At 40.1% G+C, this 16,517-nt stretch overlaps 2 protein-coding genes across 2 annotated transcripts; one reads left to right on the forward strand and one right to left on the reverse strand.

Moving 5' to 3' along the window:
* The first annotated feature begins 214 nt into the window (after positions 1 to 214).
* Positions 215 to 4,708, forward strand: atp6v1e1a (ATPase H+ transporting V1 subunit E1a). Its single transcript, XM_071505415.1, has 9 exons — positions 215 to 375; positions 836 to 901; positions 1,379 to 1,488; positions 2,237 to 2,303; positions 2,765 to 2,854; positions 2,944 to 3,012; positions 3,146 to 3,240; positions 3,442 to 3,529; positions 4,120 to 4,708. The coding sequence occupies exons 1-9, from the start codon at positions 343 to 345 to the stop codon at positions 4,180 to 4,182; spliced, it is 681 nt and encodes a 226-aa protein (XP_071361516.1). The 5' UTR covers positions 215 to 342; the 3' UTR covers positions 4,183 to 4,708.
* Positions 4,709 to 12,443, reverse strand: slc25a18 (solute carrier family 25 member 18). The gene is made up of 10 exons (XM_071505405.1): positions 12,309 to 12,443; positions 10,789 to 11,168; positions 10,447 to 10,569; positions 9,366 to 9,421; positions 9,030 to 9,120; positions 8,099 to 8,214; positions 7,675 to 7,861; positions 6,897 to 7,069; positions 6,307 to 6,382; positions 4,709 to 6,184 (listed from the first exon to the last, which is right to left on the reverse strand). Exons 2-10 carry the CDS (start codon positions 10,806 to 10,808, stop codon positions 6,043 to 6,045), a joined length of 984 nt encoding a protein of 327 aa, XP_071361506.1. The 5' UTR covers positions 10,809 to 11,168; positions 12,309 to 12,443; the 3' UTR covers positions 4,709 to 6,042.
* Between the last annotated feature and the right edge of the window lie 4,074 nt (positions 12,444 to 16,517).

The raw sequence follows: 16,517 nt of genomic DNA on the forward strand, positions 1-16,517 counted from the left end.
ACCTCAAAGATGAAGCACCAAATATGAAGTTTTGGGGATGACAAAATTACATAAAATGGGCATATCACATTTACTGAATAAAAGTGGAATAATTATGTTGGTATAAAATTATTTGAAAAATTATTTGTGACCTGAAGTGTTCCCTAAACCAATGACGGGATCCATTGAACAGGCGTGTTATTTTGAAAGTTTCAAGCGGAAGTTGTGTTTCGTCTGCTGTAGCTAACTGGACATGAAACTAACGACAACTCCACGGACTTTTACTGTGGGCTGTTTGAGTGGTCGGGAAGAAGTCACTGTTTTTACAGATTTTACATAAACAAAATATTTGTGATAACAGACATGGCGCTCACCGACGCTGACGTACAGAAACAGGTAAAAGCAGACAATGTTAGGCTCGGAAATTTCAGGTTAAACTCAACCAACGTTATCCCAGTGACTTAGTTATACATTTAGGTAAACATGTCAAATGTTAGCTATGGGCTAAGCTCTGAACTGCAGTTACGTGTGCTTATGGCTGTTAAATTTTCTTCTCTAACGGTTCCAACATTACAGCTCACTTTGTTTGGGTTTCGGTCATTTGACAGAAATGCTTTTATTGACGTGTAAAATTGAAACAAACTACTGGGGAAAACTACAAGTTAACGTTCCCTGTCGCACAGTATGAGTACAAGCCATGTGAATCTTTTAGGAGTAAACAAGATAATGTATGTGTGTTTTTGTGTGTTTGTTGTGAATTGGTTTGAGCTTTTATATGAAAAATTGACACAATGTAATGTGTACAGGTTGAACTTTGTGTGACATCTCGTATGTTTGTGTCTCTTAATTGCGGCAGATCAAGCACATGATGGCCTTCATTGAGCAAGAGGCCAATGAGAAAGTTGAGGAGATTGATGCTAAGGTAATTTAAATCTGTTTTGTCTATATGCCATTCTCCTGATTTTAGCTGAATTTAGTGTGTTTACATGTATCCTGATTTGACCCATATCTTGTTTTTGATTATATTCGAGATATGATGTTTATATGTGGCATGAACAACCTTCAATGAACAATTCAATTCCCTGTATACATGATCATGACAGTATCCATGTTTCCGATTTTCTGCATGCAGGTGTGTCTTGATATCTCACCATCTCAGTCACGATGAGATGGTTCAGAACCTGGATAAGGTGTTCATGTGCCACAGTATCCTGATTTCTGTCAGAGTTAAAAACTGGACTGAGGTCTTCTCCAGGTTTTCTGAAACAGCAATAAGCTGTTTATATGGACAAAATATAACAAAGATACTCCAAAAACCTGATCATAACCAGGATACTATTATGCACATAATCACACCCAGTGATTAGTAATGAGCCTTGTCATACCCATCTGTTTACAGGCGGAGGAGGAGTTCAACATCGAGAAAGGTCGTCTGGTGCAGACTCAGAGGGTGAAAATAATGGAATACTATGAAAAGAAGGAAAAGCAGATTGAACAACATAAGAAAATGTGAGTTGCTGGTCATTTAGTTATTTACTTTTCATTTGCATGTAAAAAAAAAAAAAGTATCTTCAAAGAAATAAAAGAAATTATAAAATTATAATGAAATTATAAAAAAAAAAAAAATTGTTTCACCCCTTTTGAGTCATTATTGAGGAGAGGTAGCTTCAGTGTTTTGAAACCTTTGGCTTTACTAAATAATGACAAACAGAAGAAGCATTACCACATCCTACGTACAGGCACATTGATTTGAAGTGAGAGACAAGGATCATGTGGTGTTGGAATTTCCAAAAAACAAAGTGTTTCCTCAAGATAATGCATCACCACACCAGGCTTGTTTTGTCAGGCTGTCAGGCATTGTTGATTATAGATTTGAAATTGAACAATCTTACTCTTTCTTGGGAGTTTGGCAGCTTAGAGGGGTGGTCCACAGAGGCGAGAGAGCAAAGCATTATCTGAGCTGCTTCAGCAAACTGAATCAGTTCTCGCCAGATTTTCTTTTCCTCCCACTGTCACGGTCAACTTTTAAGTCTCAGAGTGTTGCCCTTGGTATTCTGTGTGAATAAACCTAATAAACTGGCACTACATCACCTCTCTCTGCCCTGACCCCCTATCATAAAGACTCACTAATGTTTTCACATCTGCCTCTTAAAATGCAGTGGTGGTGGCACAGTTGCAGTGTGATGTAAGAACTGCGTATTACATGTAAATGTGTGCAGCCAATTTTACTCATCCACCTTTTCTTGCACTCTCACAGTCAGATGTCCAACCTGATGAACCAAGCGAGGCTGAAGGTGCTGAAGGCCCGTGACGACATGATCAAGGTTAGAGATCATGCTCATGTGCTAACCATACTTGAATTTCAGTTCCTGTCATATCACTGTCATGTCATTCACAGGTTAGGTTTGTCCTCATATTTATGCCTGCCATTAGTGTGCATGTGTGCTTTTGTTTGGTCCTGTTGAAGTCTGAATTAAATTGCTACACTTCAGTTGGGTCCACCTCCTCAGGATGATGGAAGTGAATGGATTTTCATTTTATGGTCCCCAGATCATAGAAACAGAAACATTTACCTGTCACCACAGACCAACATTTGAACACAGATTCCTATTTATATAAGTTTTACTCATATACTTATTTATATATGTTATTTAAAACCTGTGTCTGATTCCACAGTATCTGAATAACGGTGTTTATGAGCAACATGTTTATGTTTAAAGTGATCTAAGTTAACCTGTGAAATTGCAGACGTTTCTCTGTTTTGTACTCATGTTCTTTTTCTTAGGATTTGTTGAACGAGGCCCGTCAAAGACTTGGAGAGATTGCAAAGGACCCTGCCAGGTACTCCACCCTATTGGAAGGCCTGGTCCTTCAGGTAAATTCTCCAACTGCTCTTGCACCCCAACAATTGATTGATTTGTTGGTTCTCTATGTTTCCTCAGTTTGTGTTTTTCCACTTTTCAGGGATTCTATCAACTGCTGGAACCTAAGGTTACCATTCGCTGCCGACAGCAGGATGTAGAAATGGTGCAGGTGAGGTTAATGACAACATGTATGTTGTCATTACCAGGTTATGGAGGAGACCACAGGGTCAAGAGTGTTTGTGTCTTTTGTTACTTTCATGATAGTTGATATTGTTGTGTTTTTCTGTTTTATTACCTGACAGGCTGCGGTTATTAAGAACATCCCTATCTACAAAGAGGCAGTGAAGAGCAACATAGACGTCAGAATTGACCAGGGACGTTTTCTTCCAGCAGAAATGTAGGATGAATTAATGGACTTAAACATCAACTGTTATGCTATGATTTTTTAAATGTATTGTCAGATTCCTTATTTTTTATTGTGACTCTTTGTGACTGTTTTTCACTGTGACTATGACTAAAAAGGGTGAAGAAAAGACATATTTAAGGTTTTTGTTTGGTTTTTCATACTTACAGTCATGTCTCCTCTCTGTTTTACCAGCTGTGGAGGCGTAGAAGTGTATAATGATAATGGGAAGATCAAGGTGTCCAACACTTTGGAGAGCAGGCTAGAACTTATGGCACATCAGGTAGAGTAACCTTGACTATATATCATCTCTGATATGAACACACTACAAGTGCTTTCTGCTGCTTGCCTGTGGAGGGCAGCAGAGCCTGCAAAGGTTCCCAGTGAGCTTAATTATCTAAAGGTGGAAGAGTTGAAAATGAAAAAAAGATTTAGATAATTCAGACAAGATTAGTGGTTTGTCATGCTAACCACTAATTTAACTAAATTAGTTACTTAATTGAGTAATCTTTTTGATAATGGGGAGATGCTGGATTCAAGGCTGGAAGAAATCAATTGGGTACAAGTCACATCATCTGTGTCATTACAGTGTATTCCTTCATGCTTTGTGTGTAGAATAGATGCTCTTTGTGTGGTTAGAGGAATTTGTTTTGGGCCTGCATCCCAAATGTTTTCTGCTACCAACACACATAGGCACCTTGTAAGACATATTTTAATAATATTTATGATAGAAAATATTATTATTTAATAAAGCTTTGTATCTAGGTCCATAAAAGAAATAAGAAAGAAATTCTACTTCTTCAGGGTTTCTTTAGGCTTCTTAGTTTCTTATGTGAGTGTTTCTTATTTCTATCCTGACTTTACCCCTGACAGATGATGCCTGAAATCAGAGTGAACTTGTTTGGTGCCAACCCCAACCGCAAGTTCACAGATTAACAGTGGATTTGAAGGGAGCGGTGCGGACACAGATGGGATATGTAAGGTGACCACAGACTATCATCATAGTGCACAAGAGTCTGCACAATCACCTGCCTGTCATCAGGGTCAAAGAAAAGCCTCTTTTACTTGATGAGGTGCTATGGATGTGTTCATATATCTTTTTATTTTTGTACTAATGGACAGTGATAATTCAACATGCACTTTTACTTGCATTTAAGTGCCCTCTGTTTTACCTCTATTGTCTGATGGACTGCTTTATTCTATTCCCCTAGTTGTTAACTAACTGATTAAAATAATCAAAGCTACATGTTTAAGTCACCAAAGATACATATTTCCCCTACACATACTACCCCTACTAGTCTACATGTTTTGTTGAATACAGCCTTTAATCTAGTATGTTTGCCGAACACAATTTAACAGTTTGACTGTGTGAGTGTGTGTGGACAGAGAGAGGATGTTAATAATTGTTCTGAAGCACTTAAACACAAAAACCAAAGAAATAAATGCATGTGACACAGAGAAATCTGCATGTATGAGATATCTTTATTTACAGCTCGTAAACAAACAGTTTACTCAGGCTATGTTCACTCTACAATGAGGAAAATGTAGTAGCCTAGGTACACTAGCCACATCAAAATTTGTCTTGCATTAAAAATGTAAAAAAAAAAAAAAACGCTTTTAGTGCCACCCAGTGGACTTAAGTAATGGCAAACAGTTGGCAAGACAGGCCATACTACCTCCATGGGTCTAACAAATATAATTGTCCTCGCTAAATTGGACTCAAGTACCAAAACAATTTCAATACCACCAGTTCTGCTGAATTCATTTCAGACTTACAGTTTTGATGCTTTAGAACTATCAGCAATGATAAGGCTTTAATTGCTTTCTTTTAAAGTTATTGTGCGCACATCATTTGAAGCAACATATTGTTTTATGTATAACTAAGCAGTCAAATCAGCCCTAGGCTTCTCACAGGTTTTATTTAAACCCTTCCAAGCTCTGAAGGGGAGGAAATCAATGCTATGAGACAGTGGCCCAGCAGTCTAACCTGTGGCCTTTGGGCAGGAAGTGAGCTGAATGTTAGGGTATATTGTACGCTAATACAGGGATTAAAGCATTACCATCAGATTAACAAATGACCTTAGAGACACAAGCAGGCACCATCTCCCAATCCAGTGAATCCAAGATTACAACTCAGACCTCACGGATGGAGTGGGAGGAATGCATAACGGAGTAGGCCGAAGGAGATCGAGTTCCTCTTCCAGAGAAACACATTGAACATTGAAGTCTAAATGACTGGCATTTGATGGTCAAGCCAAATACCCAGTTCAGACTCGGAGGTCAAACATTAGACAGTAGTAGCGTTTGATAAAGACTGAAAGGGGAATTTGTCACTAATATTGGTTGATGCACAGTTCTTCATCCCGACCATACAAATGGTCAGATTGGTAGGCATTTTAGTTAGCAGCCTCAAACAACATGCAGCAGCCCTTTCTTAACAACCAAAGGAAGGGCCCCAGACATATTGCAGCTAGCACGCAGGGATAAAACACACAACTTGGGACACATACCTTCAGATTCGTCACACACTCATACACAGGACCCTGTTTGGCCTACAGAACCCTGCTGACAGCATGTGAAAACCTACAGAAACTTGATTAGTGTAAACCGATTGGTCCACATATTAGTAAATAGAGCCTCTTCATATCCCAGACCATTCCTCCTCCTTTGGTTAGCAGATTGTTGCTGCCCTTTCCCCCTCTCTGTATTCACCGCTCACTCAGTGGTGTCATGCATTCACTGCAGATTGTGTGTGTACAGAGATAACACAACTGCCACCACTAATGCCAAGCACTGCTATCCCAGCAAACCCAGCATCATCTCCCCTACCCCAAGAAAGTAGACACCCTGTGCAATGCCAAAAAGAGGAGCGATGACTAAAGCACGACATGTTGCACCCTTTAGGAATGCTGATGGGCCCTCTCGCCTCAGGATGCGCCTGCAAGAGTATACAGAGAGGTCAATGGGAGGAAAAAAAATTGGGACAAGCAGTTGTTACTTGGGCCTTTATACTTGCAAATATTAGGGCAGCAAATGTTTTATTGTAGCATACACTCATACCTTGTGCAGTCAATAATTCCTCTGTATGTGTCCTCCCCCTCTCCTTTTTGCAAGGTCTGCAGACGAGTCTTTATTACTGTATGGGTATTGAAAAGAAGGATGCACCGTCATTGCATAAGCTGAAAGATGTCAGTTAAAGCAGCCACTGTGGCCACAGATGGCAATCACAGGATCATTGTAAATGTTAACATAGTAGCACAAGTAGAGAAGTCAATAATGTCTGTTAAATTGCAATGGCCGTGTGCGAAACCACTCCCTATTTACCCTATATTGAATTGAACTCTATATGTTAGCAACAAGACGCTACCAGTCAAAGTGAGGCTGTGTGTTGAATTGAATGCTTATGAATTCAACTTTTCCTTTGTAAAAGAAAGATTTTGTTATGCAATCTTTCAAAAGTTAAATCTCATTTTAAGATATAACATTAAAGGGAAGTTTGATTTGTCCGGAACACACCAAATTGTAATGAAGCATTGCAACACTTGGTAGGTGCACACACCCTGCCGTCTTCGTGAGTAGTATAGACTTAAGGCCCCATGCACATGCGACTCCCTGCCCTCCATTTCTCTCTGTTTCTTTCTCCCACTCACCATCCAGTGGTGTTACAGCCACAGCTGCCACTGAGCCTGCGGTGCAGCCCGCCACAAAAGACTGCCAGAATGGCGCCCGGGCCTGCACATCACCATGACCAATTGCTCTTTCCTGGCCCAGCGCGTTCAGGTTGGCAAACAGCGGGAAGTAGATCATTGAGAAGGGGACATCCCTGATTTCAGAAAAAATGGTCAGATTAAATGAGATGGAAAGGAAAGAACCCGGGAGAAAGGCTGCAATACAGGTTGGGTAAGGAGAAAGAAATTGGATAGCCTGAGAATTAGTGGGGAAAGAGATGTGTGGGAGGGGGTGAATTCACAGAAGAGAGGTAGGGATAAACTGAGAGACATGGCCTCAACTGCACTACAGCAGCCAGACATAGCTGCAGGAATCTATTGATCACTGTCGATTGGTGGAGGTGTCAGGAAATACACCAACTGCAGCATGAATTATGTCATCTAAAATCAACTCATAAAAGCAGAGACGATAGAGTTGAATGAAGAGATAGAGAGAGCTGCAGAACACAAGCCCAACACAAGGGATACCTGTGACAATAAGTGAAAGTGACATAGAATGGACACCAGAAACAGACTGGAAGAAGTATGTGTGGAATAGTTCAAAACACTTATAATAAATAATAATATATAACTCTCAGTCTGGCTTTTTACATTAGTCATAAAATAGTAACTAAATATATATGTAGATTAAAAGTACAAAGGAGAAAACTATTTGTGAGTATGTGGGGGTGAGTGTGCGTTTATGTCTTGTGTGTATGACCTCATTAAGGTGGCCCCTGCCCCCCTGTAGAGGCCGGCCAGGCCACGGGTCTTCAGGAGCTCCACAGTGATGCCAGTAGCTGAGGGCCGTGGAGGGGTCGGCCGGGGTTGTGATGGAGGGGCCACCAGCGATGGAGCTGGACCCGGAGCAGCAGCCTGAGCTGCAGTTGGCACAGGCCTTTGTGCAGCTAATGGATAAACACAGACTGTCCCAGGTTAGAAACACATACAGACTAATGTAACCCTGCAGCCATCACTGAGTGTGCTTTTTGTTTCTGTCACAGGAGGGTATGCCAGCCGTTTGGTTTTCAAATTTATAACAAAACATTTAGTCAATAGAAGCTTTGGCTTATTGAACACATTATATGACTAAACTTTTATCAAATAAAAAAAGAAAGTGTTCACAAATCCAGTGGCCAACTCACCAAGCCTTCCTGCATCCTGCAGCTGGATCTTAAGCATCTCCATAGGAGTGGTGACGACCACCTGACAGGTCCCAGCCCCACACCCTGCCAGCACCTCCCCCCACAGGGGCAAATGCCTGGAAACACAATGACGGTGACATATATAGTGTGTCTTAAATTATGAGAGCAACTAAACAAGTGTAAGAAATTTAGAATGGGTAATAGTGGGGATTCTGTAGTTGCCCCCCTAAATAAGTTTTTAACCTTTTTTAAACTTTTGTTTTGTTTAAAAAGCAACAACAATGTATTACTTGATTTAGAAATTGTTGTTTTAGTTCAGCTTTTATAGTTTCTCTATAAAACAATATGACTAGACTATTAATACTATTTCTTTAAAGTACTATATAATAAAGAAAAGTTCAGAATTGGTATTTTAGATTTAGTTCTCGGTCTAAGTACTGGAATGGTGTAATACAGTCAAAACATCACTTTTAAGTTATTTAAGATTAGGTTAAAGATTACCACATTTGAGGCATGTTACACAAATGGAATACAATAGCAGTGTTAATTTGTACCAAATAGCCAAAAGAATCCTACATTAACACGTGTATGTCTTTTTCTCTCAATGGTTTAACAGGAGTCATCAAGTTAGCATTGGTGTTAGCATGGTGTTACCATTCAACAAAAGACGCCACAAAGGCAAAACAAAACAAATTCTGTACTGAACTTTTTATTGTAGTTTTAATTTACTATAATAACCCATAATGACCACTCAAATCTAATTTTATTTAACTTAATATAAATTCAATATCACGCTTGCTTTTGGCAGAACTCTGGGATTATTCTCTGTAATGTAATATTTTAACAGTAGGCTGTGTTTTAGTTTGACCTATTCTGTATTTTTGGATTATTTTGAGCTTCATCATGTGATGGATCAGTGAGGGTAAATTACCCATCCTTAGACAGCTTCTGTCTGAAGACGTCATTGGCAGCCAGCTTGATGGCTTTTTCTGGTGTAACAAGTGTGAGGTTCACTGCTGCACCTAGAGAAGACAAACAGGCTGATGGCTGTGACACTCAACAGTTTCCGCTAAGGTGTACAAATAGAACAGACCTACACAGCAGCTTATGGCTCACCACCATGGGCTAATGGCAGCAGACACCAGGTATTATGATGAAAAGATTGAGGGCTCAGAAGGCAAACAACAGCGTAGGTGGCCAGATTAAGCTTATAGTAAAGCACAGTTGTATCATTGCTTGTAACAGGGATTGGAAATGCAAAGAATACCTCTGTAGCATCCAAAATAGCCCTCCGAGCGTACCGTCTTTGCCAGACAGTCCAGCCTTTGAAGACAAAAAGAAAACAACTGACTTTTTGTCTGTTTTTGTTTGAGTCTTAAAATGCAACATAACAATGGTCAAATCTTTCACCATCAACTCTACTGACATCTATTTAAGTCAAATCAGTAGTATTATGCTTCATTTGTCATCTTCACAATTGCCATTGACCTGGCTGCTACCCAAACACACCATGACCCTTGATCAAAATGGGCCAATGGTGTTAAAGAACTGTGTTAACCGTTACGTTGGAAATCTCTTTTTTCTTTGCAATGTAACTCGCCTTGCGGAGAGTAAGTTATTCAATTTTTCCATCTCTGACTCACAGTGGAAAACTGCAGTCTGGTAAACACAGGATGGCCACACCCAGTCAGACAGTAATATTGATGCCCAGATGTGTGCTGTTAAAAATTCAGGGTCAGGCTGTCTTTTAAGGACACGAAATCAGTTTTTCTCTGCAGCCCCAAATTAGCTGTATCCAAATGTAACCACAAACTGATCAAACTGAACTGCTAGTCCATCAAAACACACACAGTACACTATTATAAACCCATGAATGACTTTTGTACAGTCTCACCAAAACCCTGGACCAAATATGGGAATGTGGAGTGTTTAGCTCTGTTGCTTCACCCTCTGGGATTCAGATGAAAACTATGCAAGATGTGGTGATCTAAATAATATTGTCTTGTGTGTAGCTCAAATTAGAGAGTGGTGTTAACCAGAGAGCACATGTGAAACCATTTACCAACATGAAGGATGCAGATATTTTTCTAACAGATTTTACAGATTCAGACATTTAGACATTGTTTTTGCACATATATCCATGCAGAGAAAACATTTGTCTGCAGCCCTTCCCCAACATTAAAGATAAAGATTATTTATTATTTATTGCATTTTTGCAGAAGCAACAATCAAAGCATCATTCAGTGATGCTAAGACAAAAATATGTAGTAATGTGAAAGTCCTGTCTTTGTATGTCACGGATCAATAACAGTAGTGGGTAAACTTGGGCCAGGGGGAGCCCTACTCACATTCCTTTGTAGACTTGGACGCCCTGCTGGTTCTGAAGGCGGGTCTTGGCCAGGTCAATAGGAAATACACATGTCACACCAACCAGGCCTGCCACGCCCCCATTAATCAGCTTAGCAGGGAGGCTGCAAAGGGATCAACATGGACACACACATGCACAGATCCATTTACAAGTAAGCACCAATGCAAGCCATGCAAATGACACATCCATTCATAGTCAAAAATTCATATACACAAACACACACATACACAGAGAATGTAAAACACTGACGTTAAGCCAGCTGCTGCTTCTACTTGGTGAATACCTCTTCACCAAGAAAAACAAACAAAATGAAGATACTCACCTAACTTTCTTCTCCGCCATCCTGCTCGTGTTTGGGCTCCAGGCCCAGATCTGCTACTCCTCTCCTCCTCTTCCTCCTCCTCTGCTTACTTCTCCTCTTCTCCTTCCTCTTCCTTTTCCTCTTCCCTACCACACTTCGGCACGCAGCCCAAAGTTGTCACCACAGCTTAACCCTCACCTGCCCACCCACGCCACAAATGGAGCTCACTGGTTCCTGTAATGCGGCAGCAGTGAAAAGCCTTCTTCTCCTCCCTGGTATGGAAGGGGTGGACGCCCTCTTTTCTGTTGTGGCCAAAACCACCGCTGTTGGATTTGTGTCTTCTGGCCAGCCTTTCTGCTTTGTTTGTACCTCACACCAAAAACCAAGCCCCCTCCCACTGCCTGGAACAGTGAAACACATGCAGTTAATGTGGTTTAAATACGTCTTAAGTAGAGTGCAAGTGACACCTGTGTGCCTCTAGCCTATATCCCACATAGGTATTTTTATTTTTGTTGAATAGACATTTGTGATGGCTTTATAAGATAGAGGGAAATGGGGGGGGCATGATTGTGATGGAAGAATGACACATTTCACATTGAGTATAAGAGTCTATAAAATCCAGACTTAGTCATTCATAAATGTGAATAGAGGCATATCCTTGGACTACCACACTGAGACAGAACATCTTGAGTCTCTCTAATCTGCCAGCTAAAAGGGATAAGAGTATTTGATCTAGGAAGGAGGGCAGAACTGAAAATGAGTGGCTTACTGGTATTCTTTTTACTGCATTTGAAGTCCAGCATTTACAAAGGACTGTAAGGAAGATTTGAATGGAGGTTGGTAAATTTGTTTGACAAGTTTTTTTTTTTCTTTTTCTTTGTGGAAGTACAATAGTTGGGGGTCGAGCCTAAGAATTGTGTATTATAGGTAATACAAATGCTGTTGAAACCTTTTCTTCACAGCTCTTGCTTTCTTTTACTACAGTCTCAGTTTCTTCCATTCTTTTTCTGCCTTTTCCCTTCCTGACTTCCCCCTTCTCTCAGCTCCCTAATTAATCTCTCTCTTAATCTCTCCACCTCCATTCTGTCTCTATTTTTACCACTGTAAACCTTCACTCTATCCTTGCCTGTCTGCCGTGGTGGGAGCATCGGAAACAGTCACTTTCTGGTTTGTTCATCTTCTCATCTTGATTTGTGTCGTTTGTCAGTCACCATTCCAACTTTTCCATCTCCAAATATTTCTACTCTCCATGTCCCACTTCAAGCTCTGTCTTTTCCAATGCTCGATCCTAGTCACATATTCTACACATGCCTTTCACTGAGCCTCTTTCTGTGAAACTTTCTTTCAGCTCAGCTCCATTCACACACACTAGTGACCCTGCCAAAACACTGACAAGGGTGCCTCACCCCAAGCCAACCCCAAATTGCACTAGAACACCCTGCTCACACAGTTCACACAGCATAGCCCCACGAGACAGCTTTCAAAAAAGCCTTCATTTTCTTCCATCACACAGACATAGCAGTAGGGAACAGGGGTCTTACCTCTGTCGGTGCATCCCACAGACAGGATCAAGCTGTCCACTTTCCTTTGACTTCAACAATGCGTGCAGCAATGGTAGTCAAGCGAGAGCGATATGAGAGAGCCAGCCGCCACTCAGGGGCCGTTGCACAAACACCAGCATTGTCCTGCTGCCTCTCGTGGTCCCTCCCTCTCGTGGTGACTCCCTGTGTGACACAGCCACAGCAACACTGCTCTGCACTAACACAACTCGACATAAACTCATGCCTGTGGAGCTGCAGCCTCAACACATGCAACAGACACAGCAGAGACAAATACCCACTATTATAACTCAGTGTGTATTGCTTTAAGGATATATAGACAACATGAACAGAAACATAAAAGGCTGCCCATCCCTAATGAGCTCTCTATTCAACAGCCCTGGTATTACATAAGACCTCAGGACACACTGAATACCACAAATGTTCACAGATTTACAATTACTACTAAGGTAACAGTGTGATGATCACTGTTTGGGATTTTTTTTTTTTACAATTGCAAAGTATGTAAAAGAAGATACTTAAAGGACAAAAAAAGTTATGTAAGGGTATCAACAATAAGAGCATGTGACCACCACAGCAAGTGCTCCCTGCCCCTAGACTTTTTTTTTGAGCATTGATTGATACATTGATTCCTGTTGATGGAAAAACAATTACTATCAGTGACCATGTCACTCATCAGCAGTGAAAATCTTTCATTAAAGTTGATATTTTCTAATAACATTTAAATCATGTGGTTATGCCATAAAGTGTAAAAAAAAAAAAAAAAAGATTATGTTATGAAACTAGAAAACTGCTTGTGGCCAATGCTGTCCAAAAACGTAACAGTCACTTACGCTTTTGCAACAGACAACTATTCTTAACGTTTGGACTGCGGATGAAGAAAAGAAATCTTTATTAAGGTATAAAATGATGTTTGTAACTGTAGACTAAAAGAATATATAAGAATAAACTTTGACTCTATAAAATTATATAATAAATGCATGAAACATGAAGGTTTCTACACTACACAGTAGCATTAGGTTCAGAGATACTAGTTATATCTTCTCATTATATAGTATCTTAGCACACTGAAATATCCCAAGTAAGGAAACAATTGTCAGTTTTATTGTAACAGATAGAACGTAGCTCCAGAACTGATATATAACACAAAAAGCAAAAGCAAAAACAAACAAACAAACCAAAAAAAGACAGACCAACTATATATGTACTATTTCAACACCAAAAGGGCATGAGTGGCTCTGTGAACCATATTCACAGTAGACAGTTTGTCTTCTAATAGCAGGAAACACACAGGTGTAGTAATAACATTAACAATGGCTCAGTTCCCAGTAAACTACTGCAGTGAGCCAACATCAGCACCAAGATCCTTGAACTGGTTATACACCACTATTATCATTATATATTTTATATATATTATTATTATTTTAATTACAACAATAAACTGGGATTTTCCTGCTATGACATGTCAAAATATCAGCTGTGAAAAAGGCCAATAGGGAAACTAAAGCTTGGTAAGTTTGGTATCCTTAAGCATTGGTAGAAGTATTCAGATGCTTTACTTAATAAAAGTAACAATACCACAGCATAAACATGCTCTGTTACAAGTAAAAGTCGTGCATTTAAAATTTTACTTAAGTACAAGTGCATAAGTATCATCAGAAGAATGTAATTAATGTAGCATAACACAGAAATACTTAAGTAAAGTTCAAAATTGTACTGATGACCAATATTTGAATAAATGTGCTTTTTGATTTCTCTCAAAAAATGAGTGTAATTATCAGTGGGAATAACTGGCAATCAGACCAAGGTGGTTCCCTGTATTCTGCACACTCTGTAAAGATAGACAGTTAATTGCATTCACAGAAAGGCTTAACCACAGCTCTTTCTGCCACCCTAGCTTGTACTAATGATCCAATTGGACAGCTCCTCTTTGGGGTTTTGTAGTTTGCTGGCCAGGACATGCCACCAACATTGCCAGGGTTACAGTGACTAATAATAAGATCAACTCAGTGATCCTAAATGAGAATAAACCAAAGTAATCAAATTGATTAATGAATAATTATATACATTAAAGAGACTTCTGATAAAGTTCATGGGAATCCAGGGACACAAAACAGGGTTAAGACAAACTTTTATTTAAAGATACAGTGCACTCTTAACAGCCTCCCTGAATCCCAGAATTCCCTCCAAAGACACTGTTGATGGTTTGAAAATCAATACTTTGAGTTTTAAATTGGACCATTAAGCTTGTCTTAGTCACTCAGTTTTACTCTGAGGAGATACTGGATTCCTCTGTCGCCTAGCAACATCAATAACCTGGGACTGATAACCCAGAGTAAGCTCTTACTACACTGACTGGACTGTGATGGCTGACCACTAATGCCCTTTCCCACTGACAGCTGCTATCGCCTTATAGCGGTGCAGCACTAACCCTTCGTCCAGCACTACTATCATGCCATCACATCCGCTGTAGCAGCCCCTGTCTGCTTGGTTGCCACATCTCCACCCAGCTTTACACCTATAAAAGCATGCTCCGCCACTGTCAACCATTGTCATCAAAACACCAAATGAAGGAATGTCTTTGGAAGAATGGTGTTCTTCCCTCCATTAGCATTCAGAGACTTAGAATCCATGTCAAGGGGCATTGAAGCTATCCTCTTTGTGGTTGCTCAACAATTTACTTGGACAACATACAAGGTTTTTCTTTTCCTTCGTCCCTGCTGTACTTCAAAGCCGCATTTACTCACAAGGCAATTATGTTTCTTTGGACCTGTTACTATAGAAACAGCTTCGGTCCAAGTTGAATTGTTGTCAGTTAAGTGCTTGCCACTGAGGTTACTCAGCACACACTGTATGATATATATGGTTCACTATAACATATAGCTACAGCATGTATATTCCTGTTATGCTCCAAAGATAGTGAACCCTTTGCATCTTGGAGAATTCATGAGCTTCACTCTTGCACCACCTTTAGGACAAAATGTCTACTTGCACTTCTCCTAAATCTAGTAGTGTAATTTCATGCCAGTGAAGTTTTGATTATAAGGGGACCATTACCTTTCCTCTAGTGCCACCCTCAGGGCAAACATTACAATTTTTGCACAACTGTTGGGTAAGAGCAAATATTATGTGGGCTAATAACTATGCAACTACTAGGGATCTTCTAGTTTTGGATTTTATTTCCTTTATTTGCACAGGAAAGATGGCCACCCACATGTATGCATGCATGCATGATTTATTTATTTAGGTTTATTTATGTATATAAATGTATACATTAAATGAAGTTGTTGTGTTTATATAAGCTACATGAGGAAGAGCTTCATAAAGATAAAAAGGGGAACTTAACTTTTGAGGCATGTCCGGAAACACTACTACGATTTTTCTTCTCTGAAATCTGGTCTTGTCTGAGCACACTTCTATTGTCATGGTGTTTGATTTTTTTTATCCCCATGCCACGCACCTGAACTAGCATGGGAAACACAAGTGTCAAGTCTCATATTTTATGCTCTTAAAACAGGATATAATGGACATGAGCGCATAACCAGCCCTCGACGCTCGCTGTCTCATAGCATGCACTTCTCACATAATGCGATGGGGGGAGCCCCTGTGTAGTGTATCACCCAAAACTTTCAAAAGGATGTTGTTTACAAAATTAAACATGTACCTGACAAGTCACTGTACTCAACAATGATCAGCTGAACGAGCCTTTGGGATTCAGAATTGTAGTTAAAGGTATAAAAAATAAATGGATGGTTATAAAAAACATTAACTACAGGGAATTGACGAACCTTACAGCAGAATATGCCAAATGTTTGAAGCATATTTAGGTGAAAAGCTAAAATCAATCAAACAGGAAAAGCACGCTGGCGTAACTTTATGGACGCCGTGTGACTCACACCTGGGTCAACCTTTCAGTTGTTGTTCACGATCATTCCCTTTAAACGGACGCCGCACTATCACCCCGACGGGGTCCCGCTGACTACAAACTTTTGTTATTATGACGAACAGACCAATTCGATCGCAAAAAAATGTTTGATAATTGTACTTTAATGTCATAAGAGATGAACAGACTCGACGCTATAAGGTCCCCTTATGCTCACATGTGCCTTAACGTATAGAGCTAAGTGATCGCTCCCCTCTCGGCGCCGCTCGGTGGTATCGCCCTCCCCATCTGTTCAGCTCCGGTGAGAC

The sequence above is a fragment of the Trachinotus anak genome, unplaced genomic scaffold, assembly GCF_046630095.1.
Source record: "Trachinotus anak isolate AG129_WGS33_773 ecotype Australia unplaced genomic scaffold, CSIRO_AGI_Tana_v1 ptg000002l, whole genome shotgun sequence".
NCBI classification, from domain to species: domain Eukaryota; kingdom Metazoa; phylum Chordata; class Actinopteri; order Carangiformes; family Carangidae; genus Trachinotus; species Trachinotus anak.